This window comes from Dromiciops gliroides, chromosome 2, assembly GCF_019393635.1.
Source record: "Dromiciops gliroides isolate mDroGli1 chromosome 2, mDroGli1.pri, whole genome shotgun sequence".
Classification (NCBI taxonomy): domain Eukaryota; kingdom Metazoa; phylum Chordata; class Mammalia; order Microbiotheria; family Microbiotheriidae; genus Dromiciops; species Dromiciops gliroides.
Window position 1 is genome coordinate 394,552,804 of NC_057862.1, and position 27,169 is coordinate 394,579,972.

The following is a 27,169-nucleotide window of genomic DNA, read 5'->3' on the forward strand; positions in this document are numbered from 1 at the left end:
CCCTTTCAGACTTTGATGGGGCAGTGTAAAAAAAAGTGTTTGTACTTATGAAGATGCTCCTCTGCTAACTAATGGAATTGTAGGACAGCTAGCCACTGACCTGCGGAAGGATCAGCCAGGTCCCTAGTGGCCTTAAAACATGAGTAGGTATTCAGAAGGGAGTCATCTCTGGCAGTCAAGAAGAGAGCCAGCTGGCTATGGAGCAAGAAACCAACTCTTGAGAAGGAATCATTCTGTCCCTACTGTCCCAGAGTGCTGCTGTCACCTGATGGTTGTGTCTTCATACCTGAGTCCAGCTGACCCAACTGGACCCAACCCAGCATGCTGGGCCTTTGGTCTACTTCAAGGACCATTTCTTGAGGTATTTGAGAGGAACATTGAATCAAATGCCGATATGAGACTGATTACAGTAGGTTCAGTCTGGGGATATAGAGGACGAACGGTTACAGAAAAATCAAGATGCTGGTTTCTATGCTCTGTCTGCAGTTTTAGAGCCCTTCAGCACAACGGTCAGACGTTGGTAGTACTGTAGTTCACACTGTGAAGCATGAGCAGATTATTGACTGTGGTGGTGGTGGTTGTGTGTGGTTATGAAGTTGTTCCCTGCCACCTATACCAGGCCAGCATGTATGGAGACTGAATGTGTATCATCATGTTTGACCCTGACATTTGGGCCAAGAGACCAGGAAAGTCTGTTATTTGTGAAAAGTTGAAGATACATATGTGTGTTGGGAGTAACAGGGTGACTCAGATCAAAAGTGGGGGAGGATTAGGAAAACAGCTAAAAGAGGAAGAGGTTGGTGAGGACAAGGGACAAGAAAGAAGACTACAATCAGAAAGATAATGGTGCCCAATCCAAGGATTAGCAGGGACTGCTGAGTGCCTGCCTAGGGCCATGACTGAAGCTGGGAGCCAAGTAACATCTCCAGGAGACTGGAGAACTGTTCCTAATGGCTGTTTTCTTTAAACCTGTCTTAGGGGCAGCTAGGTAGCACAGTGGATAAAGCACTGACCCTGCATTCAGGAGGACCTGAGTTCAAATCCAGCCTCAGACACTTGACACTTACTAGCTGTGTGACCCTGGGCAAGTCACTTAACCCTCATTGCCCTGCAAACACACAAAAACAAGCCTGTCTTCAATTACTCCCCCTCAGGTCTCTCTGCTTCCTTCAGCCTTTTGTGAATAGGAAACTGTGGGGTTTAGGGGCAAGGGGATCCTGGGCCTCACTCTTTATGGACACTCAAGTTTCCTAGTCTGTAAAATGGGGGAAATAATACTACCTACCTCCCAGAATTATTGTAAGCATCAAATAAAATAATTATAAAGCATTTAGCATAGTTCCTGACACATAGTAAGCACCATATAAATGTTAGCTACCATTATTATTGTTGCTGTTATTGTTATTATTTTTATATGTTATTATTTTTACTTGGCCTCCATGTTGTCTACCCAGGGACATGTCAAGTGTCTCATTCTAAGTTTTCCCCTTTGCCCATGATTGACCCCAAGTCTTTCCTCTTCATATTCTGCCCTTTCATACTCCAGGAGGCAAAGCTTAAGAATTAGAAGGAGGAGGGGGAGTAGCCTGGCCCTACATTCAGATGCTCCATAGGATTGAGTTGAATTGGGCCAACCATGCCTACTCCAAACTCTTTCCTCCCTTTTCTCCTTCAAGGGCTGAGGTTGGGGGAAAAGGCAAGTAGGAATATCATTTCTTGCTTGGTCACATTGAGCATGTAAGAACATCAAAAAGAAAGTTGTATTAAGGTAAGTTTTATGTGTTAAAAAGAGAAAGTATCATCCTTTTTCTTTTCCCCCTTTGCATCTAGCACACCACAGGAAGACAGGGCATTTCTTTTTCTTCTCTGTCCCCCATTAGCAATGGTCTCTGGTAGGAGAGCAACTTACCCAGTAGGAAGCTGGACCTGCAGAGAACAGGCCCTAGAAATCAGGCTTTGGAGTTGAATTAAGCTGTGGAGGGGTGAAGGCCCACTGGAGTCACTAGTCAGTAGAGACAGAGGGAGAGGAGCGAGGTAAGGATACTATGTAAAGAGAAAGAATGTTGGGTCAGGTGGCACCAGAGGTGTGAGTTGTGTTGACATGTGTTCCCTACATATGTCTGTGCTTTTCTACTAGTGTTCTCTATATATGCACTTATTCTTTACACTGATGGTGTTTGTATTTGTGGGAGTGTGTGTCCCAGGTTTAGGGAGGAGATACTTCGTTATTTCTGCTTATGCTACTCCACATTAGTGGATACCTTTGCTTTGAGCTAATTGTGTTAAGTGGCTTACTATTAAAAGTGAATACACTAGTAGGGGCTTTAATTTTAGACCCCCAGTGTACCTTTGCTTGGGTTGAGTCATCCCCTTGTTTGCCTCAAACTCAGGTGTAAGTTAGAGAGATAACCCAGTAGGGGCGCTGTACTAACAGGCTATGGTTACCAACATGGGAGAGACAGACAGAAACATGGCCAATGTCTGCTTTCACTTCTGGGCTTTCCCAACAGTAAGGAGTGTTACTTTCCGGATGACAAATGAATGGCTTACAAGATGCACACAAGGTTTCTCTGGTCTCTGAAACAGCATTTCAAGCTTGGGCCTCAAAAACTTAAATCTGGTTTCACTGGCTGTCAAGTTAAATACTTTTCTCCCTTCCCCCACAAAAAGCCCTCTAAATCATTTGATGCCATGATAGACATGGAAAAAATAAAGACCTGATAAAATAAAGCACAAGAAATATAGGATTGATGCTTTGTTTGCCACCCTCCCCCACAAGCAGATGAAATCTTGAAGTAAATGGAACACAAAGGGCTAGCCAGAAAGCTCAAAAGGACACAAGTGGGGAGGGGAAGGAGACTGAGTCTGACCATCACTACTGCCATTATGTATCCTACCTAATGTGTTAGAAACACATTTTTGTTTGTTTGTTTTTTAAATCATAAAAGTATTTTATTATTTTCCAGTTACATGTAAAGATAGTTTTCAACATTTGTTCTCATAAGCTTTTTAGTTCCACATTTTTCTCCCTCCCTCCCTTCCCTCCCCCTCCCCAAGACAGCAAGCAGTCTGATATAGGTTATATATGTACAATCACATTAAGCATATTTCTTCATTAGTCATGTTGTGAAAGAAGAATCAGAATACAAGGGAAACACCTCAAAAAAGAAAAAAAAACAACCAAAAAGTAGAAACAGTATGGTTCAATCTTCATTCAGAATCCACAGTTCTTTTTTTCTGGATGTGGAGAACATTTTCTATCATGAGTTCTTTTGGGTTGTCTTAGATCATTGTATTGCTGAGAAGAGCTAAATCTATCACAGTTGATCATCACACAATGTTACTGTTGCTGTGTACAATGTTCTGGTTCTGTTCACTTCACTCAGCATCAATCCACTTAAGTCTTTCCAGGTTTTTCTGAAATCTGTCAGCTCATCATTTTTTATAGCACAATAGTATTTCATTACATTCATATGCCACAACTTGTTCAGCCATTCCCTAATTGATGGGCATTCCCTCAATTTACAATTCTCTGCCAATGCAAAGAAAACTACTATAAATATTTTTGTACATGTGGGTCCTTTTCCCTTTTTCATGATCTCTTTGGGATACAGACCTAACAGTGGTAGTACTGGGTCAAAGGGCATGCACAGTCCTATAGCCCTTTGGGCATAGTTTCAAATTACTCTCCAGAATGGCTGGATCAGTTCACAACTCCACCAACAATGCATTAGTGTTCCAATTTTTCCACAGTTTCTCCAACATTTAGTATTTTCCTTTTCTGTCATATTATCCAATCTGATAGGTGTGAGGTGTTACCTCAGAGTTGTTTTAATTTGCATTTCTTTAATCAATAGTGATTTAGAGCATTTTTCATATGGCAATAGATGGCTTTGATTTCTTCATCTGAAAACTGCCTGTTCATATCCTTTGACCATTTCTCAATTGAGGAATGACTTGGATTCTTATAAATTTCATTTAGTTTCCTATATATTTTAGAAATGAGACTTTTATCAGACACACTGGCTGTAAAATTGTTTCCCATCTTTCTGTTTCCCTTCTAGTTTTGGCTGCATTGCTTCTGTTTGTATAAAACCTTTTTAATTTAATGTAATCAGAATCATCCATTTTGCATTTAATAATTTTCTCTATCTCTTGTTTGGTCATAAATTTTTCTCCTCTCCATAGATCTGTCCATCTCATTCTTTTACTTAATGTAGCCTGGTTTTTATAAATGAGGAGAAAGTCTTAGAAACCCAAATCTCCCCCTCATGTTGCAAGATATCTATGAAAATGGAGATTTCTGAACAAGCTTCAACTGTGGGTTCACAGACATAAATGAAATGGTACCTCCCCCAAGGAACTTCCATTCTAGTGGGAATAAATAAGCATGTATGCAGGTAATTAGAACATGTGGTAAATTGAGGGGGGGGCAAAGTATCAGCAATTACAGAAGGGTGGAATTAGAAAAGGCTTTATAAAGAAAGCAGGACCTAAGTTGAATCTTGAAACAAAGGAGACAGCAAAGACTAATGGAAGGAGTGCTAGAGTTGTTATTAGAAGACATGGGTTCAAATCTTAGCTTTGCCATTAACTATTTATATGTGACTGCAGGCAAGTCATTTCACTTTTATGGGATTATGTTTCCTCACCTGTATAAGGAGAGGGTTGTTGTTTGTCCTTCATTCTGGAAGAGGACTATGACATCAGGGTGATGTCATGACTTGTACTGAATTGGATTTAAGTGAGCGAAGGCTATGCAAAGTCACCAATTTCACTTTCTCCTCCAGAGCCATCTGGGTCCAGTGACAAGATATACATCAGGATGACTGGATGACTGGAGATTGCCCCGGATGTTTTAAGGCACTTGGGCTTAAGTGACTTGCCCAGGGTCATACAGCTACTAAGTGTCTGAGGTGAGATTTGAATTCAGGCCCTCCGGACTCCAGGGCCCATGCTTTATCCATTGTACCACCTAGCTGCCCCCAAAGGAGAGGGTGGGACTAGATGGACTCCCAGGTTTCTTCTGGCTTTAAATTCATGATCCTATGAGACCAGGATTCTGAGAATATCTTATTGCCGCCTCTCCTTCCAAGACATCCCAGATGTAGTTCTCCATTTGGGAAATAGTTAGAAGTTGACTCATAGGCAATGTTGGGGAAAATAACCCCTCCTCATCTGCTTGTCAGCAAATAGGCAGACCATTCCCTTTATTTTCTTCATCATTTAGGAACTAGCTGACTTCCCTACCTTCTCTATCTCCCTGAGTCACCTCCAAGGTCATGTAATTTAGTAAAAAATATTGTTAGCCTCTGACTTTCTTAACTAGAAATCATTTTCCCCATTGGAGTTCATTGCAACACTACCTAGTAAGTCAGTTCCCTTCCCCTCTCCCTTTTTAAAAAACAGGATACTAAATCTCCTACATTTCTATCTAAGGTAAGCAATGAATCATTTAGGATCTTCTGCAGCCATTTAGATGGAGTCTAAACACCACACTCCTTCATGTGTCTCCCCCACCTTTAATTCTCTTGCCTTTCTTTAAAAAGAGTTTGTTTTAATTCTGAACTCAACAGACACCTCAAAAGAGCATTTCTATATACAAAGGTGAATACCAAAATAAGATTGCATTGAAACCAAGGATCTCTTTTCCCATCATGCTTGCTTTAAGACAAAGACAATAAATGCGATACATTACTTTCAAAACTGTCCTACTTTTTTGTACTTCTTTCTGAACTTTTCTGTTCTCTTCTATGCATTTTCAAAAAATGCTTTAGTATCCTTCTTTTTTTCTCATCATTCCATACTCTTGTTCCCCTCTACCCTAATGCAAGTGATTTTAAGTCAAACATAGTCAATTTGTATCTGGTTTCAGCAAAAGCTACAACGGGGTTTGTCTTACCCTACATCTACACTTTCTTCCTGTTTTCCTGTTTCCCACAAGATTAGAAAATGCTGGAGTTGGAAAGGATCTTAGAGCTTGTCTGGTCTAAACTCTCTCATTTTGCAGATGGGGAAGGGGAGAGATACTGAAAACTAAAGAAAGGAAGTGACTCACTCAAAGACATATAGTTAGCTGAGGAGCCAGAATTAGAATCCAGGTGTGTAGGCTTTTGTCCCTCCTCAATGTCACATAACCAGGGTTGGCAGGATCTAGATCATTTTTTCCTCAGGAAGATAGTCTGAGATCTTTCTCTGTTTTGTTTACATGTTATTTTTTCTTCCATTGAAAGTAAAAACTGGAGCTTCCCAACTCAAAGTATTCTGATACCCTCCAAATCATGTAAGCATCTCATTGCCCTGTGTTCAGGGACAGTCTGCATATGGAGGGGTGGGGTGATGAGGAGACAGGTTGCCCTTCCACTGGAGCCTTGCTCTAATGCATGCTTCATCTCCAAGCTACTCCCTCAGAGACTAAGAAAATGGGCCATCTGGGGGTGCTCATTGTTTGCCCACAAATGTGCTGCTTTGGCCACTGACCAGCTTCTTGGACACATGTGAAGTATGCTTTTTGATTTAGAATCACTCATTCCATTGTGGTTGAGTTATTTTCCCTATAGCCTCATCATCTGCAGGGTTAAGAGATACAGGGGGCTCTGTAAAAAGAGACCATGCCCCGAAAATATCTTCAGCCATCCCTTGGACTGGATGACATTTTGGTGCAAGAGGGTGATGGCAACGAGGAGTGAGAGGAGGGAAGGTAGACTTTGGTGAGAAAATAGAAATGACTCCTTGGGACTAAGGGATGGGTTGTTCTAAGGTGTGTAAGAGATGGTTCTAAGGTGTCTTAGCCAGGGAAGCTGTGGGGTCAGCTTTCTAAGAATGAAAGCAGCTGGATTTCCTTTTGCACACACCTTTCCTCACATAGTGTCCTTCCATCCCCTGTCTCTATGTCTTTGGACTTGTTCCCTGTGCCCAGAATGTATTCATTTACCTCCACCTCCTAGAAGCTCTAGCTTCTTTCAAGGGGTAGCTCAAGCACCCCCTTCAACATGAAGCTTTTTTTCTGATCTTCTTAGCTGCTAGTGACTTTAATCCCCCAAATTATCCTGTCTTGGGGTCTTTCTATATTTGTACATGTTGCCTTCCCTCACTAGATCATAAGCTCCTTATGGATTGTTTTTCTATCCCCAGAGTCTAGCAAGTGCCTGGCATATACACAACAGGTGCTTAATAAATGCTTGATTGATTGAGAGCTGTCCTACCTGGAGACAGGGGTATGGGCTAAATAAGGAAGTACATTTCTTTAGAACTTTAAGCCTTATTAAATTGACCTCCCATGAATACTGTGATGTGGAGAGTGTAAATGTTTTTTTCTTCTCATTTTATAGATGAAGAAACTGGGAGTCAAAGGGGATAAATTATAAGCCCAAGATTACCTGGCTAGTAATGAAAAAAAAATAAAACCAAACAGAACTCAAACCCAGGGTTTCAGAGTTTTGGGGCTATTGTTAATTTACTCCTAATGAATTTTCCAGCCTTGGGATTCCTTGATTTCTCTATTTGTACATTCCATCTTTGAAATCCCTGGTTAGAATTTGGAGTATCTACCATTGTATGCTTTGCATTCCATACCTTTCTGCCTTAGAATGGCTGATAGTTCACATACCTGGTGAAGCTATCCACTGAGTAATTTTCAATCTTTGCACAAAGTTTCCTTGAGTACCTTGAACCATGGTTTAGGATGAAAATGGGCATTCAGGAGGGTGTGGAGGAACTGTCTGTGGCCTGGAAGAGAGCATAGTCCTGGCCAGGCTTGTCTCCTCACTGTTGTCCTAACATGCCATGCTGGTTTCTACACTTGGATTCTCTGTCTGTCTGTCTGTCTGTCTCTCTCTCTCTCTCTCTCTCTGTCTGTCTGATTCCTTATACCTTTGTTGTAATAACCCTAGGAGGTGGATAGTGTATTATTTTAACCATTTTACAGACACAGAATCTGAAGATTAGAGGGGTTAATTGACTTGTTCAGGGTCCCCAAGGTAGTAAATGTTGGAGTCCCACCAAGCCCCATCTTCTCGGACTACTCCAGCAGATGGTCATCACTATATTCCTCTGAATCCCTAAACTATATACAATTTAGATGACTTTTTTTGTTATTTATGTTCAGTTCAATTTAACAAATGCTTACTATGTGAGACTGTGCTAGGCATTAGGAAAATCAAGGAAAAGGGGAAGTGATTGCTCCCAAGGAGCATTCATTCTACTGAGGGGAAACAACATGTACATCAATATATAAATACAAGTTAGACAAATTACTTTTTGGAAATGGTAATGTCATGGGGCGCAGAGCACCCCAGAATTTCTCTGGGGCACACCGAGGAATCTTCTCCTTGAGAAACTAAACCAGAGGACAGATAACGCCTGGAGAGATAAGCTGAACCAAATTGGACTGAGCTATCTTGGGATTCCTACCCTTCTTTCTGGTCTCCCTTACCCTGGGGAGATAAATTTGGGTGTGGCTGCGGCCTTTGTGTTCTGAAGAGGGATCCGTAGCCACCCCTCACCCAATTCCTCTAGTCACTACCAGTGGGGGATGGTCCTCCACTCCTCACCCAATTCCCCCAGCTACCACCAGTGGGGAACTTTTCACGGGCAGATGGTTCACCCCCATCAGTCCTCTATAAAAGTACCTTCCAGTCTCCTGTTCGAGGAGATTTGGTACCTCGGAGCCATGTGCTTTATGCCAATCTCCCCATGAAAGTCCAAGGATTTCTTTCATGGTTTCCCTCCCCCCACCCTTCCCTTCCCTTGCTCCTAAATAAACTATCACCTTATTCTAACTACTTTTTGCGTGCAAGAGGGTATAATTCTTTAAAGAGGAATTCCTGGGAGCAGCTAGATGGTGCAGTGGATAGAGCACCGGCCCTGGAGTCAGGAGTACCTGAGTTCAAATCCAGCCTCAGACACTTAACACTTACTAGCTGTGTGACCCTGGGCAAGTCACTTAACTCCAATTGCCTCACCAAAAAAAAGGAATTCCTAAAAACCCCAACTCCTACCCCAACCCGTACCCTATTTCCCACCATTATAGTAAGAAAGCTAATTACTATGGGGATTAGAAACAGTTTTATGGGAGAGCTGTGACTTGAGTTAATCTTTGAATGGAGCAAGGAATTCCAGCAGTCAAGAGTTAAAGCAAGAGAAAATTTCTTTAAGAGGGAGAAGAGGGACAGCTAGGTGGCACGGTGGATAAAGCACCAGTCCTGGATTCAGGAGGACCTGAGTTCAAATCCAGCCTCAGACACTTGATACTAGCTGTGTGAATCTAGGCAAGTCACTTAACCCTCAGTGCCCTGCCAAAAAAAATTAATAAATAAGAGAGGGAGAAGAAAGGAAATAAATATTTATTAAGCATCTACAACAAACCAGGCATTCTATAATGAGATAGTATGAGGGCTGGTTGTTTAATACATACTAGCATATCCCTGCATATATCCTACTTCTGCCTTCTAGTGTCTCTTGCAGATCTGGGAGGATAATAATAGCAATACTAACTCATATTTTTATGGGGGAACTATAAAAAGCTCCAAATATGGTTTTGTCTCAGGGTTCCCAGTATTTTGGGTTTTCCTAAGTCCCCACTGTTCACAGAGTAAACAGATGACTCACCTCTACAACAAATCTGTAACTGGTTCCTGAATTAATGAATTGGCTGAATGAATGAATTGCCTCCCCCACCAGTACCCATGTCTAGTTAGTTTTCAGGAAATGCTTCCTGTGTTGATCTCAGTGTTGGTGGAGGCTGAGAACTCCATAGCCACGAATCTAGGTCTGAGATGTGGCTGGTGACTAGACCAAAGCTGAGCTTCCACATTGCATGAATATGAATGACTCTCCCTTTGGGGAATGCAATGACTTGCTTAGGAATTGATTCATGAACAGTGCTGGGAAAATCGTCACTTGTCTGAGTTGTTGAGAGCTGTTGACATGGCAATGTGGCACTGCTAAAAGTCTTTCCACATACTCTTGCTCTCCCTGCTTTCAAAATGCTATTGGAAACTCACCTTCTTCATGAAGCCTGCTCAGCCTAACATCACTTTCCTGCAGTCACCCTGGGATACCCTCAGCTTTAAGCCACGGTACAGTACATAGTTCTCTAACCCTGACATATATGAAATCTGGTTTGCCTGAATTGGGTTTGTCCTGTCTCCTCTGTTAGACCGTAGTCTCCCTGAGGGCAGAGAACCCTCCTTCTTTCTCTCGATGATATGTATAGAGATATTGATGGAGTTCCTGAGTGCAGGGATAAACTACCCACCTCTGTCTCTGCTGTGTATCACAGAGGAAGCTTGTAGGATCCTTCTACAAAAAGAAGGGGAGGCAGTAACTTGTAGTTGAAAGACTGCCTGGCTCAGAGTCAGGGGATGTGGATTGGATTTCCAGCTCCATCATTTTCTGTGTATGAGTGCATAGATAAATTACCTAACCTCTCTGAGTTAGAGTTTCCTCAGTGGTTAAATGGAGATAATGGTCTGTGTTTTTGTGTCTTGCCTCACTTAATCACTGTGAGGAAAGCACTTGGCACATCTTAAAATTATCAAATAATTGGAAGTTGTTAAATGTGAATTGTTTTAACCACTGCCATTGTTTGGAACTAAAGAGGCAGATCTTGGCTATGAATCTAGCTAACTTCTCAAGCTCCTCTTCAGGTCCAGAATGCAATGTTGGGTTACTGAAAAATTGTACTTACCTGGCTCTCACAAGCTGGAATAGTATTTGGTGACTCATTTTCTATCTGACCCATGAAGAATTCATGTCCAGAATGCACCAGAAAGAATGGGATAGGGGTACTTTGATGTGGATCTCTTTGGTCATGACCAAGCTGGTGAATCTCCAATTCAGGGGGACATATAGATCAAAAAGTGGGACTACCGGACAAAGTTTCAGTTATGCAACACATATTTATCAAGCATCTACTGAGTGCGAGATATTTTCTAGGCTGTGGGAGATCAAAAAATGTTTAACTTATGGTCCCTACTCATTCTTTAGCTGAGGAGCTAAGACACTGTGCAAAGGTAGCTTGTGGTAAGTGACATTAAAGGCCTAGGATTTGGGAGGAATAAGAAATCCCTTTAGCCAGTAATAGATTTAAAGCTGGAAGGGACCTTAGAGGGTACAGATGAGAAAGGACGGGTCACTTGTCTGAAGTCACACAGGTAAGTGTCAGAGTCTGTCTTTGAATCTGGGTTTGCTGACTCCAAATCTATTTGATTCCACAATCAAAGCATGAGTTACATTCAAAATTTATACAGGAAGTTCTCCATCAGGATGAGGGGGCAGGATAATAAGCATGTGTAGGAAATGGAAAACATGGAGACAGCAGGACATACTTTAGTGAAAAAACAACCAAATAAACAAAAACAAATAGCTCTAAAGAGGCACCCAAACTCTGGTCCAGAATGAGTTACAGAAATGCTTCAGGGCACATGGGGGAACAGGACCACCTGAGCTGAATGGAAATTGACTAGAGGAGTTTTGGTTCTCAGAGGTCACTTGGTTCTTAACGGTAGATGAAAATATCTAAAGAATAAGAACTAATAGCTGGGAGAGAGATAGGGGTCATCACCTAGGCTACAGGTGGTTGTGGCCAACTCTAAACCTTGCTACACTCATGTCATACATTAAGAAACTGAGGTCCAGAGAGATGAAAAAAAAATGTGCCTAAAGAAACACATAATAAATAAGTTAATGGAAGAGCTAAGATTAGAACCCAGGTGCTCTCTTCGCCTGTGGAGGGCCTTTCTACCTTGTCTTAATAGCAGCCCGTCAGGAAGTCTTTGATTTCCCCTAAACTGTTGAAGACCTCCCCAACCTAATAATAATAATAGATAGCATTTATATATTTGTGAAGTGAGTGCTATTATTATCTGTATTTTATAGACAAGGAAACAGAAATCACAGGCATGTTGTGAGGATCAAATGAGGTAGCACCTACAGTAGATTTACAACCCCTAAAGCTATAGAAACACGATTATAAGGTCATTAGAAAGGATAAGGAAAAGTGCCTGCATTAAGTGACTAGTTTCAGGGTTGCACAGTTAATGCATCTGACGCAGGATTCAAACTTAGGTCTTCCTGATGTGAAATCCCTACTCCATCACAACCTAACAATTTATGGGGTGTGGTTTTGTATGACAGTTACTGTGGATTTTTCATGACACCCTTCCCCCTCCCAAGAAGCCTGTAAGCTTTACTAGAGTGGGGACTGTGACTTGCTGTTTCATGTTTGTTGAATTGCTATGTCAAATGAGCTGCAGAGATAGTAAGTATTGTTGAAGAAGACATATGACCCCCTCCCCCGGATTCCAAAACCTGATCAGAGCTTAAGGGGTCAGATGTAACTTGGTTACTGTCCCTTCCATCAAGCCTGGCAGGTAACAGGTTCTGCTAACACTGCTCATTCCCATTCAACTCAGCAACTCCATCCTTCTGGAAGTATTTCTTCCTTGGGCCTGGGTCCTTGAGGGGTGAGGGAGTTGGGTTATTGGTGTTTTTTTTTTCCTGTGAAGGTGGCATTTTTCGCCTCGGGCAAGTTAGAATATTTAAAAGTAGCCTTTCTTTTGGCAAGTCTGACTCCTGGGGTGACAGGCAGGAAAATCAATATGTGCTGGAGAACGGGGAAGGGAGGGGTGTCAGAGGAAGACACAAGGAGGTCCCCTTGACCACTCGAGGGCAAGCCTCATTCTAGGCGGAGGGAGGCCAAGAGGACCCGTGAGCACCTTTCCCAGCTCCTGGTCTGTTTGTCCCTCGCACTTTCCCCAGCCGTGGGTACCCTGCCCCCTGCAGGAAGGATTTTTTTTTTCGGTACTTTTTTTTTTTCTAGGGACTTTTCTCGCCTGTTTGCTGAAACCAGACACCTGGCTCGGTGGAGCCTAGTGGAGTCCCCATGCAGCAGCTATTTAAAAGGACAAGGGCAGCTTTTACAATCCCCCCACCTCGCCACGCCAGCCCCCCTGACTCCCCCCCCTAGCGGAGACTTCAAAAGGCTCAGGTCCCGCTCCGAGCCCCCTCCCGGCTCCCACAGCACCTATGAGTCGCCAACCGGGAGCGAGCGCGGCCGGCCAGGATCCCAGGGAAGGATTAGCCGGTGAACTTGGAGTCTCCTGTTCTCTCCCTCTCTAGGAGACTGGAGGAACCGTCTAGGCCAATGACCCAGAAGGTCCCCCCGACTGTCCAGCTCTCCGGTCGCCGAATTACATTGTGATTATTATTCAACTCCTCTCAAAAAAAGAAACTTTGCTCCCCCAGCCCCCTTCCCATCAAACAAACCCGAGCCGATTTTCCATTAGCTGCGGGGACCAATGAATACAAATGAATTTAGGGGCCGGAAGGAGAGACTCCTCAACCTCTCGCCTTCGCACGAAGTAAGTAGCAAGTGAATGGATTAGGGGGGCCGGTGAAGATGAGGTTTGCCGGGCGGGGAGGCGGGGCGGTTATGGGATAACTGAGGGAGCCCGGGTGTGGAAGAGGCCGGCTCTCTCAGCCCTGGGCACGTGTAAGGAGTTTGGGGGTGTGTGCGTGTGTAAGTGATTTCGGTCCTAAATCTCAGGCGTTCCTTTGTCTGGATTGAACCACGTCTTGTCTTAAGTCGGGGCTGGCTGTCCTTGCACCGGGCAGACAGTGATTGGGTCCAGAGGGCCAGAGGCTGCAAGGGTGAAAGGCGGGACCGATAACCAGGGTGGTGGTAGTGTGTGTGTGTGTGTGTGTGTGTGTGTGTGTGTGTGTGTGTGTGTGTGTGTCCCTCGACAAGCCAGTTCGTGGCCCCTCTTTGATCTGATTGTATGAAGTACTCAGGGAAGGCAGGGGATTGTCTGCAGAGACCAAGATGAGAGGCTCTTGGAGGACCGGACTCAGGTACCTCCCTATGAGAGAAGGATGGGGGCAGAAGCATAGGACTCCTCCTCCGACCCCGCACCCCCCACCCCCACTCTTCAGTCTGTTTGTCAGACTCTTGGGGACAAATAGAGGAAACACTCGAAATAGAGCTGTAAAATGTTAACACTGAAAGGGACCTTAGAGAACCCACGTTTTTACATTTGGGGAAGCTGACAACCCTGAGAGGCCAAGTGACATATCTAAGGCCATACAAGTTTCTGGCAGATTCTGGTCTCGAATTTGTGTGTGTGTGTGTGTGTGTGTGTGTGTTAGGGAAAAGAGTTTTCGGACTCCTGGGTTTCGTATTCTCTTGGAAGCTTTGGGCGAGGGGCGTGTGTATGTGGCTGGGGGTGGGGAGGCGAGAAGCGGGGGACGGACAGAGAACCTCCTTTAGAATTGGACTAATGAAGGTGTGAAGCTGGAGCGCGGACCCCAGTAACAACTAGCCGGCTGAGAACACCCTTTCGCTCCCTCAAGGAGGCTGGTTCCTATTCCCTCCCCGGAGGGAGGCACTGGAAGAAAGGAAGGAAGGAAGGGGTCCCGGGGTTCCTGGGGCTAGGGCTGAGAGTGTCTCACCTCTCTCTAGTCGGAGGGGGGCAGCAAAGAGAGGGATTCGGAGAGAGGAGGGGGGGAGCGCCTTTAAATCATTTTCAATTTCCCCAAATCCTTCCTTTTCCTCTCCTCCCCAAGTCCAGAGGAGAGTTTCTGGAGGGAACATTTGGCACGATAGGGCAAGATCCAACCACCCTCCTAAGTAAAATATCCTGTCTCCGGCTTGGCCCTCCCTGCCACCAGGGACTGGCATTAAAAAGCAGAGACACCAAGCTCCCTTAGAAAAGTTTTTTTCGGGGTGCGGGGGGGGAGAGAGGAGCCCCCGGAGTTCCAGCAACCATGTTCCTGGCTCTCTTGCCCGCTGGTGCACTGCAGGGCTTTCTGCCCTTTGCTCCAGAGAGAGCGGAGATCCGCTGCGAGAGAGTTCCATGGTGGGACTGAGGCAGCAGCCGCGAAGAGGACGAAGGGAACCCCAGGAGTCCGGGCTGGGGGAGGCGCCGCGCAGAGCTCGGGGCGGCCGCTGCCAGGCCGGCTGGTCCGCGCCGTCGTCGGGGCGCGCGCCGTCGGGGCGCAGGGCGCGCGGCTCCCCATGGATCGCGCTGAGACTTCTTTGCCCCCCGGGAAAGAGAGAATGAAGTAGGAACCCGCGATGGAGCCGGAATCAGCCCCGGTCTCCAGAGTCAGAGCAGCTGCTTCCAGGGGGTGAGTAAAAACTCCCAACTCTGACCAGTGGAGGAAGAAGAGGAAGGGGCGAGGGAGAAGTGGAGAAGCCTCCCGCTCCCTTTGGTCTTGGCCTCTGGGAGAGCCAGGTTTAGTAGGGATTCCCCTGTCCTATCTTGGCTATGTGAGCTCAAAAGCCCCAGTGGCGGGGGATTCCGGGGTCCTTTTTTGCATTGGGGGATGCCCTGGGGCGGGGGAGGCTGGAGCTCCCAGCTTCCTGCCCCGGTGTCGGTCCCGCCTCGGGAGAGGGAAGGGGAGGGCCGAAACTCCGGCAGACAGCCTGTAGAGTTTCCCTGCAAAGCTAGCAAAGCTGGGTGCTGAGGGGGGTCTCTGCGCTGCCCCCGCCTCCCGGCCGAAGGAGGGAAGACATCCGGGAGGAGGAAGGAAGAGGGAAAGAGCACCCCTCCCACCCCCTTTTGTGCCTAGTTCTGGGCTTCTCAGCCCTCCACTGAAAAGTCTATTTCGTGTCCCCCCTTTTCACCCACCACCCCCGGCTATCCCACTGGCCCAAAGAGGTTCGATTTGAAACAGGCAGCTAAGGGTTAATGAACATTGAGTTCGTCCCAGGCCCAATGATTTACAGACGCTCCCTTCTGAGGCCGGACTCCTCCGGGCGGTTTGCAAGTTCTGCGCTCAATTTTCTTTCCTCTTCCCAGCCTCGGGGTATTGGGGGCTCCGGAAGCCAAGCGGGGAGGGAAGCTGGAGATCTTCTGCTGCGCTGGCGCTGGGCCTTTTCTTCCTGAGAATCCTGGGTGGAGGGAACAGCTTGGAGCCGGAGTGCCCCTAGCCTGGTGGAAACCTTTCAGGCTGGGCTGGGCTGGTTGGGGGGTGTGTCTGAATGGTGTGCCTATGTTTTAGTGTGCAAGTCAGTGTGTGTGTGTACACACACAAGTCAGAGTCTGGGACTGTACATGGAGGAACACAGTGATTTTAACTTTCTCCTTGTCCAGTTGGGAACTCTTGTCTTCAAGCATCTGTTCTTGGAGGAACTCTGGTTTAACTCTGAGATTAGTTCCATTACAAGCCTCCCTTTTAGGGAAGGAGTACTGGCTACTCCCACAGCTATGTGCTCCTACACGCTCCTTTTGTGCCCAGAGTCAGCGTCAGAGGTTGCCATAGACAGCCCTCTCCCTGCCTGCCTGTTTTGTGAAAGAGATCTAGACATTTGCCACCCCGATGCTTGCAGATCTGCTCCCAAGCTACCTTTCCCAGAACCTGGGCTGCCCAGTACTGCTGGTGACAGCTGCTCCTCCTTCTTTGGCCCATAGCCCTCCCCACTCTTACTTCAGACCGACTGGATTCCCGGAGACCAGAACTCTTTAGTCTCCTCCCCTAGGTGACCCAATCCCCGCTTTATTCCCATACCTTGCCAAACTACAGCTTAGAAATGAATTTCTAGTGCCTGCCCTTGGGATCTGGTGCTGATAGATGTCAATTGATGGGGACAGCGATTGGTTGGGGGGGGCACCCCACTGATGGGGCTGAGACCTTAGGTAACCAGATAATAATTGTTGATCGAATGCTGAAGGAGGAGGCAGCCTGGTTGACACCCTTCCCCTCCTCTGAACTGGAGAGGCAGACAGTGGGGTTCAATTGCAAGAGCCCCAGAACGGGAGTCAGGAAACGTGTTAATCCCATCAGGAAGCCTGAACAGGATAGTTCCCCTGTCGGAACCACAAGACACTGTAGTCCACAATTGCAAGGAAGGATGATCTTCGCCATACCTGCAAGCCAGCACATAATGTTGAAAAGGGGGAAAGGGAAATAGGTGAGCCCTTATGGCAGCAAAGCAGAATACCTTCCAGGTTTATTTTCCCTGGGCGTCTTGATGTGTGTCTATGAATGTCCCTGGGCTTCGCTGTTAGGCTTCCTGGGGTGTAGAGCAAAGAGAAGAGTGAAAGGATTTGACCTTGTCAGATGTTTCAAAGTCAGATCAGCTTCATCTTTGATAGCTCTTTACCCCATATCTCTTCTCTCTGGTATGTCTGTGTTAGAGGAATAGGAGAGAACTGTGTTCTAGTCTCAACTCTGCCACTTTAGCTTTCAGGGTCTCAGTTGGCCTTATTTGTTAAACAGTAGTCAGCTTTCCTACCTCCAAGGATTGTGAGAATAAAATTACATAATGGATATGAAAACACTTCATTAAAAAAACACTTCATAAACAAACAAACACAAGGGATAGTTGTAGTTCTTAATAAGCCCTTATTCTTCAGCATGACATTGGATAAAGTTTAGGAAAACCCTTTGCCCTCACTTTGCTCCTATAGGAAATCTGTCTAGGTACAAAGAAAATGATAAATTTTCTGTCCTTGCATGTAGAGCTCCTGCTGACCTCTTCTGGTATTCAATTGGACCAGTCTTCCCATAAACAAATGAACTGTACCATTGGCTAACCTCACCCCAGAATTGGTCTGCTGAGGAGGACCCCAGGGGGGAAGAAGAAGCCCATAGGAGAGAGTATGATGTAGTCAGAAGAATGCTGGATTTGGATTTAGGGAACCAAGTTTGAATCTTTACTCTCCTACTTCCCTTATGACTGGGGGCAAGTCAAAATCTCTTTGGGCCTTAGTTTCCTCACTTGTAAAATGAAGGAATCCTTTCCAGTTTTAAATCCTGTGAAAGTGAAGTCTAGAGAGGTGTGCCTGGTACATGGGAGGTGCATAATTAATGCTTATGGACTTGACTGTGGAGATTTGGCCAATATCAGATAGTAAGTTAGTGAGTGGGATAGCTGGGATCTGAACTCAGGCCTTCTGACTCATCCCACTGCTCTGACTACACCATCCCACTTCCCATAGTATCTAGAAGTCCTGGACGGCCTCAATGAAAGGAAAAACAATTACACAGAATTGCAGAGTTGGAAGGGACCTCAGAGGTCACCGTATCAAAGCCACACTGGAATAGACACCCTCCCTGTAGTCTCCCCTCACATGGCTATCATCCTAATTCAGGCTGTCATTGATCAGTATCCCAGATTCCTTGCCACCTGGACTATTTTAGTGGTTTCTTAATCGATCTCCCTGCTCTCTAATCCATGCAAGAGTGATATTCCTAAAGCATAGGTCCGCCTATGTCAGTCTTTTGCTCAAAAAATTCCACTGCCTCCCTGTTTTTTTGTTCAGCTGTATCTGACTCTTCATGACCCCATTTGGAGTTTTCTTGGCAAAGATACTGTTGAGGTTTGCCATTTCCTTCTCCAGTTCATTTTACACATGAGGAAACTGAGGCAAACAGGGCGAAGTGACTTGCCCAGGTTCACACAACTAGTAAGTATCTGAGGCTGGATTTGAACTCAGGTCTTCCTGACTCTAGGCTGGTTGCTCTATATATGCTGTGCTAGCTAGCTGCTCCAGAGGGGCCTTGGATTATAGCAAATGGTTACTCCCAAGAGAAGTCAGAATCTTTAGCTTATAATTAGTTGGAAGAGGGCCCTTCATTCTGAAAATGGGGATACCTGCATAGTCTTCCTAGATCCATAGTTGGAATAAGAGCTCACCTTTCTATAGTGGTTTACCATTTCAGCAAAGTGCCACCTTCACAATAACTATGCAGTAGGTAGTATCAATATTATTTCCATTTTACAGAGAAGGAAACCAACTAAGAAATGTGACTTGTCCCTAGTCACACAGCTAGAAGGTAGATTGCTGGTATTGAAGCCCAAGTCTCATGAATCTAAATATAGAGCTCTTTATATCACACTGACTTTTTATGGGGAAGGCTCCTTACAATGTAGTTTTGGCCAGCTGTCACATCCTTGGGAACCTCTCCCTTCTCATCTCTCCCATCCCTCCTGTCCTTCCCCCTCCCCTGTCTTCCTCTCCTCCTCCCCTTCTTGCCCCTTCCTCAAATGTCCTTGGTTGGGAGCAGTGGTCCCTTTAAACTCTCCTAGACCGCTTCATCAGGCAGAAGAGCTGAGAAAACAACTTAGAAAAAAGGAGCCCAGTACTAAACATCATTACTGATAGTCTAAATAGGAATGAAACAGGAACAAAATAGTTAAGATGTTCTCAAATCATGGGCCAAGTAACCAGCCTTTCAGCCAGGAGAGGTGAGAAAAGGGGACTTCGAGGCCAGTTGCTTCTGATGCTATTAATAATGTACTGTGGACCCAATTGTTCTAAATGAGGACCATCTTCCCAAATGGTAGCCCTTAGATGTCCCCCAATGGTTTAGTTTCTGGGGAACATTGGTTTCTGGGGACATCTAAGGGCTACCGCTTGGGAAGATGGTCCTAATCTGTGGGAAGTAGAATAATGTAATAGGTAAGACACAGAATGGGGACTTGGAGACAGGAGATTGGGTTCTCAGCTCTGTGGCTGGCACACTGACAGTGATATTGGAAGAGTCAATTAACCTTTCTATTTCTACTCCATGCAAAGCAGATTTAATATAGTACCTACCTCCGGCATGTGATTGCTGTCTTAGCTAATAACTTTCTGAATAATAGCACTATTACTTACTATAAATTCATTATATATAGTGCTAAGGGCTTTATAATGCACTTTTGTCAGAACAGCATTTTGTGAGGCAGGTAAGGGAAATATTGTCCTCATTTTATTTAGAGAGTAACTGACACTTAGGGAAGTCAAGTCACCTAAGGTCGTATAGCTCATTAGGGTCAAACTTAGAATTAGATCCCAGGTCTTCTCTTTGTAAGTCATCCTTTACAATATATCACATTGCTTAGTGTGTTGGAAAGAACTTTTCATTAGGATGCAGGGGACCTGGTTTTAATTGCAGCTCTGACATGAATTTATTTTGTGACCCTAGAGAAGTCATTTTCCTTCTCTGAGCCTTAATTCCCTCTTCTATAAAATGAGAATATTGGACTAGATCAGGATCCCCAGCCTTTTTCAGTCTCTGTATCCCTTGGCTTTTAGTAAACTATCTTATATACGACACCCCCCCCCACCTTCCCTATTCAATATGACAGGAAATAAATCCTAGAGTTTGCCATGCACATGTGATTAATTTTTCATAAAGAAAATTTTATTGGTCTCATAACATTTTTTTAGTATTATGAAGTTGTTAAATGTTTATTACGACACAAATAAAGTAGTGAGAACTTTGGTTCTATTTCTTGCCACTGGTAGTAGTTTGAGTCTTAGCCTCGTTTTTAAAAGAGACGGCCTTTTATCATACCGAGTATCCAGTTTATTTCTCGCTTTTTTGATTTGATTGAGAACAGAGCTGAGAATCCTGAATCATAGAGATAAGTTGTTATAAACAGAGTCAAAGCCTTGGGAGTGCATTGGGTAATGGATGGGATATTGCTTCTCTGAGAATTGTCCAGAGATGTTGTAACCTCATTCACTGGACATCAATTCAGAGTTTCTGATCAGAGCAGAGATTTCTTTTACCCCATCTTTCATTCATCATTGTCCCTGATTTTTTCTAAGCTCACTATGAGAAGGGTTTCCTGGTCAAGCCTCATTTGTTTGGGTTTAGTCAATAGGGATTACTCCTTCAGCTGCTTCTTTCAGCTTCTTCAGAGGCACTAGAACAATCCTCTTTCCCATCATGCTCTCCTTCACCGTTTTCTCTCCAATCCCTAAGTTTTTTCACTAGCATTACTACTTTTGTAATATCTCAATAAGATAATGTTTTGTTTTGTTTTTTTACCAAATAGTCCTTGCCCCTCCCCCTCATAAGTTTTTTGTGCCACCTGGGATACATATATTTCAGGTCAAGAACCCCTGGAGCAAATGGTCTATAACAGGGGTTCTTGGCTCTTCGCCATGGCCTGCTTTGGCAGGCTGGTGAAATCTATGGACACTTTCTCACAATAATGTCTTTAAGTGTTAAGTACATAAAATAAAATACATGGAGTCACAAAGGAAACCAATTCTATTGAAATAGTTATAAAAATATTTTTAAAAATACTGGATCTCCTGAAATCTATGGTTTGTGGACCCCAAGTTAAGAACCTGTAGTCTTTAAAGTACTTTCCAGATGTAAGGGTTTTTGAAATTCTCAGCTAGTTGGGCACAGGTTTTCAAGAGAGGAAATACTGATTCCAATCCTAACTGCATATAGTTTTGGCACCCAAGTGTTTAGACAGAATGTACCTTATTTGTTCTGGTCATCTGTTTACTCCCACTTGAAAAGTGGGAATAAGAAGTCCACCAACCTCACAAGTAAATACAGTACTTTAGGTGTTAGGATTGACTGCAAAAAGTTGTAAAGGGGAGAGGAATGGGAGGCTATGAATGGAAACTCTTTGATTCCTAAACACGGTGATTCTGAGAAAGCTCAGCTAGCCCACCATAGTGTTGCAGGCCTGTAAGTCCTAGAAGCTGAGGAGTCTGAGGCTGGTGGATTTCTTGAGTTCAGGAGTTCTGAGCTGCAGCAGGGCTAAGGTTGACCAGGTGTCTGTACTCTTTGGCACCAAGATAATGAACCCCTAGCAGGTAGAGGACCACTAGACTTCCTAAGGAGAAGCCCAGACAGTTTGGAAACAGTAGGTGAAAGCTTCCTTGCTGAACATTAGTAGGGGTGAGGATAGGGGGAGCTTATACTTCTGGCCTTGGTGAGAAAGGAAGATCTAATGTCAAGAAAAAAAGTTCAGCAAAACTTAGTTTTTAGAGCAAACTGACAGAAGCGACATAGTCAAACAACTTGTTCACTCTGCCCAAATCTTTTTTGACAATTGAGAAACTGTCCCTCCCCTACCATGCCCATGCTGTTGTAATGATGACGATAATGATAACCACAATAGGTTGCAAAGTGTTCTACCTCTGTTATCTCATACTCTAACCAGGCAGCTGTATGGATGGAGGGAAGCAGTCCCATAGACCATTCAAAACCAGGGATGCTTTTAAAAGTCACTTCATTAGGACTTTGGAGTACACAATGACTTTTGGACAGCTGGCTGATCTTTCTAATTCCCTTTGGCTTGAACTAATATAAAAGTGAGTTTACATTTCCTGAGAATTCATTGGCTGTTGGCCAGGGGAGGCAACCCTGAAGTGTGCTTGGGGCTGGAGGAAGCCAGGCTTGGATGAAACTTTGCCAGTTTGGCGATTCACATAATGGATAAGTTATGAGCGGGTAATCAACGGTTAGTTCTATGACAAACATTTTTTTTTGGTTCAGTTGTATCTGAATCTTAGAAGCCCCATTTGGGGATTTCTTGGCAAAGATACTGGGGTAGTTTGTCATTTCCTTCTCCAGCTCATTTTACAGATGAGGAAACTGAGGTAATCAGGGTTAAGTGACTTGCCCAGGGTCACATAGCTAATAAGTATGTGAGGATGGATTTGAAATCAGATAGATGAGTCTTTCTGACTCTAGCCCCCGGCACTCTATCCACTGCGCCACCTGTGCCCCTGTTGAGTATTAAATAGGTAATAAACTAGGTTCTTTAGGAAGAGAACTCACTGTGGACTAAAGGGGAGCACTGGGCTTTGGAGGTAGAAGGACCACGTGTGTGTTTCAGTTCCCATTTACCAGCTGTGTGACCTTTAAGTCCTCTGAATGCATGGGGCACTTAACCTCACTTGCCTCAGTTTCCTCATCTGAGATATTTGAACCACCTATACCCAGGGGGTTATTGTTAAAAATACATATACATATATAGTAAAATATATATAGTAAATATACATTACATATGGAATATTTATAAATAAAGTGATGTATAAATCTAAGCTGCTCTTATTATACATTATCTCTAGGAAGTCACCCACAGATTTTGTCATTAGCCCTAACTCTTGGTTCCCCCTGTATTCCTGGTCCCTGAACATCTACATATGGGCTGGAGAAGATATTAGCCTTTAGTCAGTCAAATTTAAGAAGTTCCTGGGATCATAGAACTTGGAGCTGGAAAGGACCTCATCAATCATTTAGCCTCATCCAACAGATGGGGAAACTGAGGTCTCAAGAATGTTATGGGATTTGCCCAAGAGCACACAGGGAGCAAGTAGGAGAATGAAGATTTGAGCCCAAGCCCTCTGTCTCTGAATCTAGGCCTTTTTTCTCTGTACTGTATTGGAAGGATAAAGTAACGTGGAGGAAAAGAATTCAGGAGGCTCTGGAAGTTCTTATCCTGGCCCAACTCCCTTTGAAGCCCTCTTTAGGCCTCCATTTCTTTCTCTTTAAAATATAGAGGCTGAACTAAGGTCCTCTCCAGCCCTAATAGATGGTTCTACACTGCTCAGTATTTCTTACCTGGGGTGCCACAACCTGTCATCTCACCATGGGAGTGTAGATGCTGAGGTAAGGGTATGAGAGGGAGAGCTAATGCCAACATTCACCCTCCCCTCTTTCACTCCAAACACAGCCAGGTCTTTTTCTTTGGCCAGTGGATGGGTGCCTTGGGCTGCAAACTAAAGGCTGAGGTCTGCCGAGGAAGGTGGGACTGGAACCTGTGGGGAAGAGTGTCTTTCTGGACTCTCCTGGCTCAGAGCTACTCGAGGGGCCCTGGACAGGGAGTTCTCATGGAAAATCCAGGCAGGGAAACCTGTCGGGATTAACAGTCCCATCCATCTCTGGCCACACTTGGAGAAACTGTTCAGTTTTTCCACTAATGCCGGTGTCGTCTTGCCAAAGTGTTTTCCGTCGATGTTTTGGTCTTTGTCGTAAGGCCAAATGTGTATAGAGTGGGCAGCAGAGGCCGAGCGGCCTGGGCCAGCTGGAACTCTTTCCTGGGCTTCTGTCAGTGTTGCCGTCCATCAGAAGTCCCTGGCTTGAGGAAAGGGGTGGTTCTGACCCCAATATCGAGTTTGCCCTCCTTCCCGGGAATTGTGTTGTTTTTTGGTTTGGGATGTTGCTGAGGCAGGAACGGTAGAGTCACTGGGCAGGTGAGAGGAAGGTAGGAAACACCGTGCAATGGGAAGAACTCTGGGCTCTAGTCCAGGCTCCTCCATTTATTTGAAAAAGTCATTTCTTTGAGCCTCAGTCTCCTCATAAATAAAATGGGTATAATAATCTCTGGTTTGTGAGGATCCAGTGAAGGACTGAACATGACAGGCTTTGAAAAGTTAGGTGTAAATGTACTTTTTCAAATGCAAAGTGGAATCATTTGTTAGGTTGGAAACAGTGGGCAGAGTGGGGTTTGAGCATGGCACTTTTCCAGGGATGCCTCTGGGAAGATCCTGGCTGTGTCTTTATTTGGAGCCATCGGGTGCTTAGTGATCTTTAGTAAGGCATATATTAATGGCACTCTCTTTCCCTTCTGTGTATGGAGAAGGCTGGCCATCCTCAGTCCCTGAAATATAAGAGGTCATGCTGCTAAAGCAAAGAGAGATTATCACCTGTTCTGGGTGCCAGGGAGCCCTGAGACATTCGATCATCTCAGGATCCAGCAAGGCGGGACAGGGAAGGCAGTCTGGGAGAGGTCAGATAGGGGAGAGTAACTCTGAGTGTGCCCCCCATGCCTGCCCCACCATTAGCTTATGGGCAGATTGTATGGAGCTGAGCCTCCAGCCTTTTCTCAGTGTCTTCTAGGAGAGCCCCCTTCTCCTTCTACTCTGCCCTCTTCAATTTGTCATTCTGGGGACAAAACATGGAATTAAGGGAGCCTGTGAATTAGTTATACCCTAGTCTTATTGTATCAGCCAATCAATTGACAAGCACCTGGTAGTGCTAAGCACTGTGATAGGTCCTGGAGATGCAAAGAAAAAAATGATCAGACCTGTGCTTTAGAAATAGCAGTTTGTTAAGCTGTGGGATGGGTTGATTGATTGGTTAGGTGTCTGCTATGTGTTAGGCACTGGGATAGGCACTGGAGACATAAGAACAAAAGTGAAATCCTCCTTGTCCACAAGAAGCAGTGAGGCTACCTAATGGACAGCAGTTGGCATTTGCCAGATGGGTCAAATCACCACTGCCACTTTTCCTTTAGATTCTGTTGTAGATAGTCTGGGACCTTGAACCTCCAAACCCCAGTATTAGCAGTGTCCCTCAGACTACTGGCCCTTACAGTCATCATCGGTGAGGGGCACGCTTGTGGACAACATGAAGGGACCACATTTGTGATGGTCCCACCACCATGGCAGGCAAAACAGCCTGGATGGAGCAGCAAGGTGTCCCCAGGGACAGATAAGGCATGGTATATGCCAGCTTCTGCTACCACTGCTACCATTTCAACCACTACCTCCTCTTAGACTTAAGTGCATATGGCCTTTTGTACAAGACCCCAAGAACAGAAGTGCCCTCCCCACTAAGCTCCAGGCTCTGCCGCCCACTTGACTCCTGTTGCCACATCGCTGAGAGTGGCAACCCTTTACCACCTAGTGGTAAACCACCACCCAATGAGCAATTTCTATCAATGGGCAGGTAAGCCCAGGAGCCCCAAGAATAACAATATACCAGCTTTGCTTCCCAGGAATAACAATCTACCAGCCCTGCTTCCAGCCCAGCCTCCATAATCATTGTCAGTGGGGCCAATCCTTGTGGAGATGGGATTTGGCAACTATTCCTGCAAGACCCCCATTCCCAGAAGGGTGGTGATTCTGAGTCAGTCCTTTTATCTTCACTGCTTGGGAGAGATGACCATTTGTGTCTTTGGGTGGTCCTGGCCAAGTCCCTTCCCCCCTCTCCCTAATCGCACCCCCTGGCATTGGGATCTGGTTACTGGGGCTGGAAATTGATGTGTGTCCTTTCTTGCTTCCTCTCTCTGATTCATAGGGGATTCCTCTTAGCCTGGATTGTCTTCTGTTCTACCTGTGGCCTGGCCTTCACCCAGGGAGATCCTGAAGGTACTGTTTTCTCTCTCTCTTAATTTTTTTTTACTTTAGGAAAAGGGAGTAAATGGGGGAGGGGGTGGGGAGACATCATCCCTGAGAGCTATGGAGGAAAAACGCATGCTCTGAATCATGGGAGCCACTCTCTTTGGATGCTTCAGTTTTCTGTACCAGTGAAATGGGAACAATCATTATAAGTTTTAAGGCATGGAAGGCATTGTCAGAAATCTGAGCCTTTCTTCTGCCCCTGGCTGAATTTCGATATTCTAGAAAACATGTATTGCCCTCATTTTAAGATATTCAGGGTGTGAGGGCCTAACCCAGATGTGTGGGCATTATTCTTTATTTCATGATTCTGAGAACAGGTTAAAAATATGAGGAGTTTTAAATTAAAGGTATTAGCGATACTCAAAAAATTTGTATTTACATGGTACCTTTTCACTTTTAAAAACCAGAATATGACTATTAGATATATCTTATATAAGCATATATATGCATACCTAATATATGTATATACATAGATACTTATGAGACCTGTAATTTTAATGGTATAGAGAGCTCTTGATGAAGAACTCCCCCCATTAAGGCAGATAGACACTTTGTTTGAAATTTTGCATCAGAGAGAGTTGCCTGGGGACCCAAAGGGTCAATAGATGTCAGATCTTGCTGACTTCAAAGCCAGCTGTCCATCCACTATGCCACACTTCCTCTGGAGTATATATAAATAATATACGTACCCCTAGTAGACAGGGCAAGTATTAACCTTATTTGAAAGATTGAAAATAAATAAGTAACTGGGCCCCAAAGGATGACGTGACTTGTCTAAGTTTATGAGATCAATAAATCAATTAGTTAATCTTTATTAAGCCCCTTCATATGTATCAGCACCTGTACTAAGTTCTGGGCATACAAATAGAGGCAGAAGACAGTGCCTGCCTTTGAGGAGCTTATAATCTAATGGGAGATGCAGCAAAAACAAGTGTATGTACCCAAGTTATACATGGGATGAATAGGAAGTAATAAGCAGAAGGAAGGTGCTGGAACTGAGGGCTTGGGACAGGCTTCCTGGAAAAGGCAGGATTTTTGTTGGGACCTGGAGGAAGCCATACGGATCAAGAGCTTGACCTTCTTTTGTGCCATGGACCACTTTAACAGTCTGCTGAAGACTATGGGTCTCTCCTCAGAATAATGTTTGTTACTTACATTCATCATGAAAGGATATGCTGGGGCAGCTAGGTGGTGCAATGGATAGAGCACCGGCCCTGGATTCAGGAGGACCTGAGTTCAAACCCGGCCTCAGACACTTAACACTTACTAGCTGTGTGACCTTGGGCAAGTCA

General features: G+C 44.8%; 1 protein-coding gene across 1 annotated transcript in view; it reads left to right on the forward strand.

The window, feature by feature from the left end:
* The first annotated feature begins 14,766 nt into the window (after positions 1 to 14,766).
* COL27A1 (collagen type XXVII alpha 1 chain) overlaps positions 14,767 to 27,169 on the forward strand; it is a 257,922-nt gene continuing 245,519 nt past the window's right edge. The window contains 2 exon segments of the mRNA XM_043989157.1: positions 14,767 to 15,129; positions 25,774 to 25,844. Coding sequence (XP_043845092.1) covers positions 15,077 to 15,129; positions 25,774 to 25,844 — 124 coding nt within the window. The 5' untranslated portion in view covers positions 14,767 to 15,076.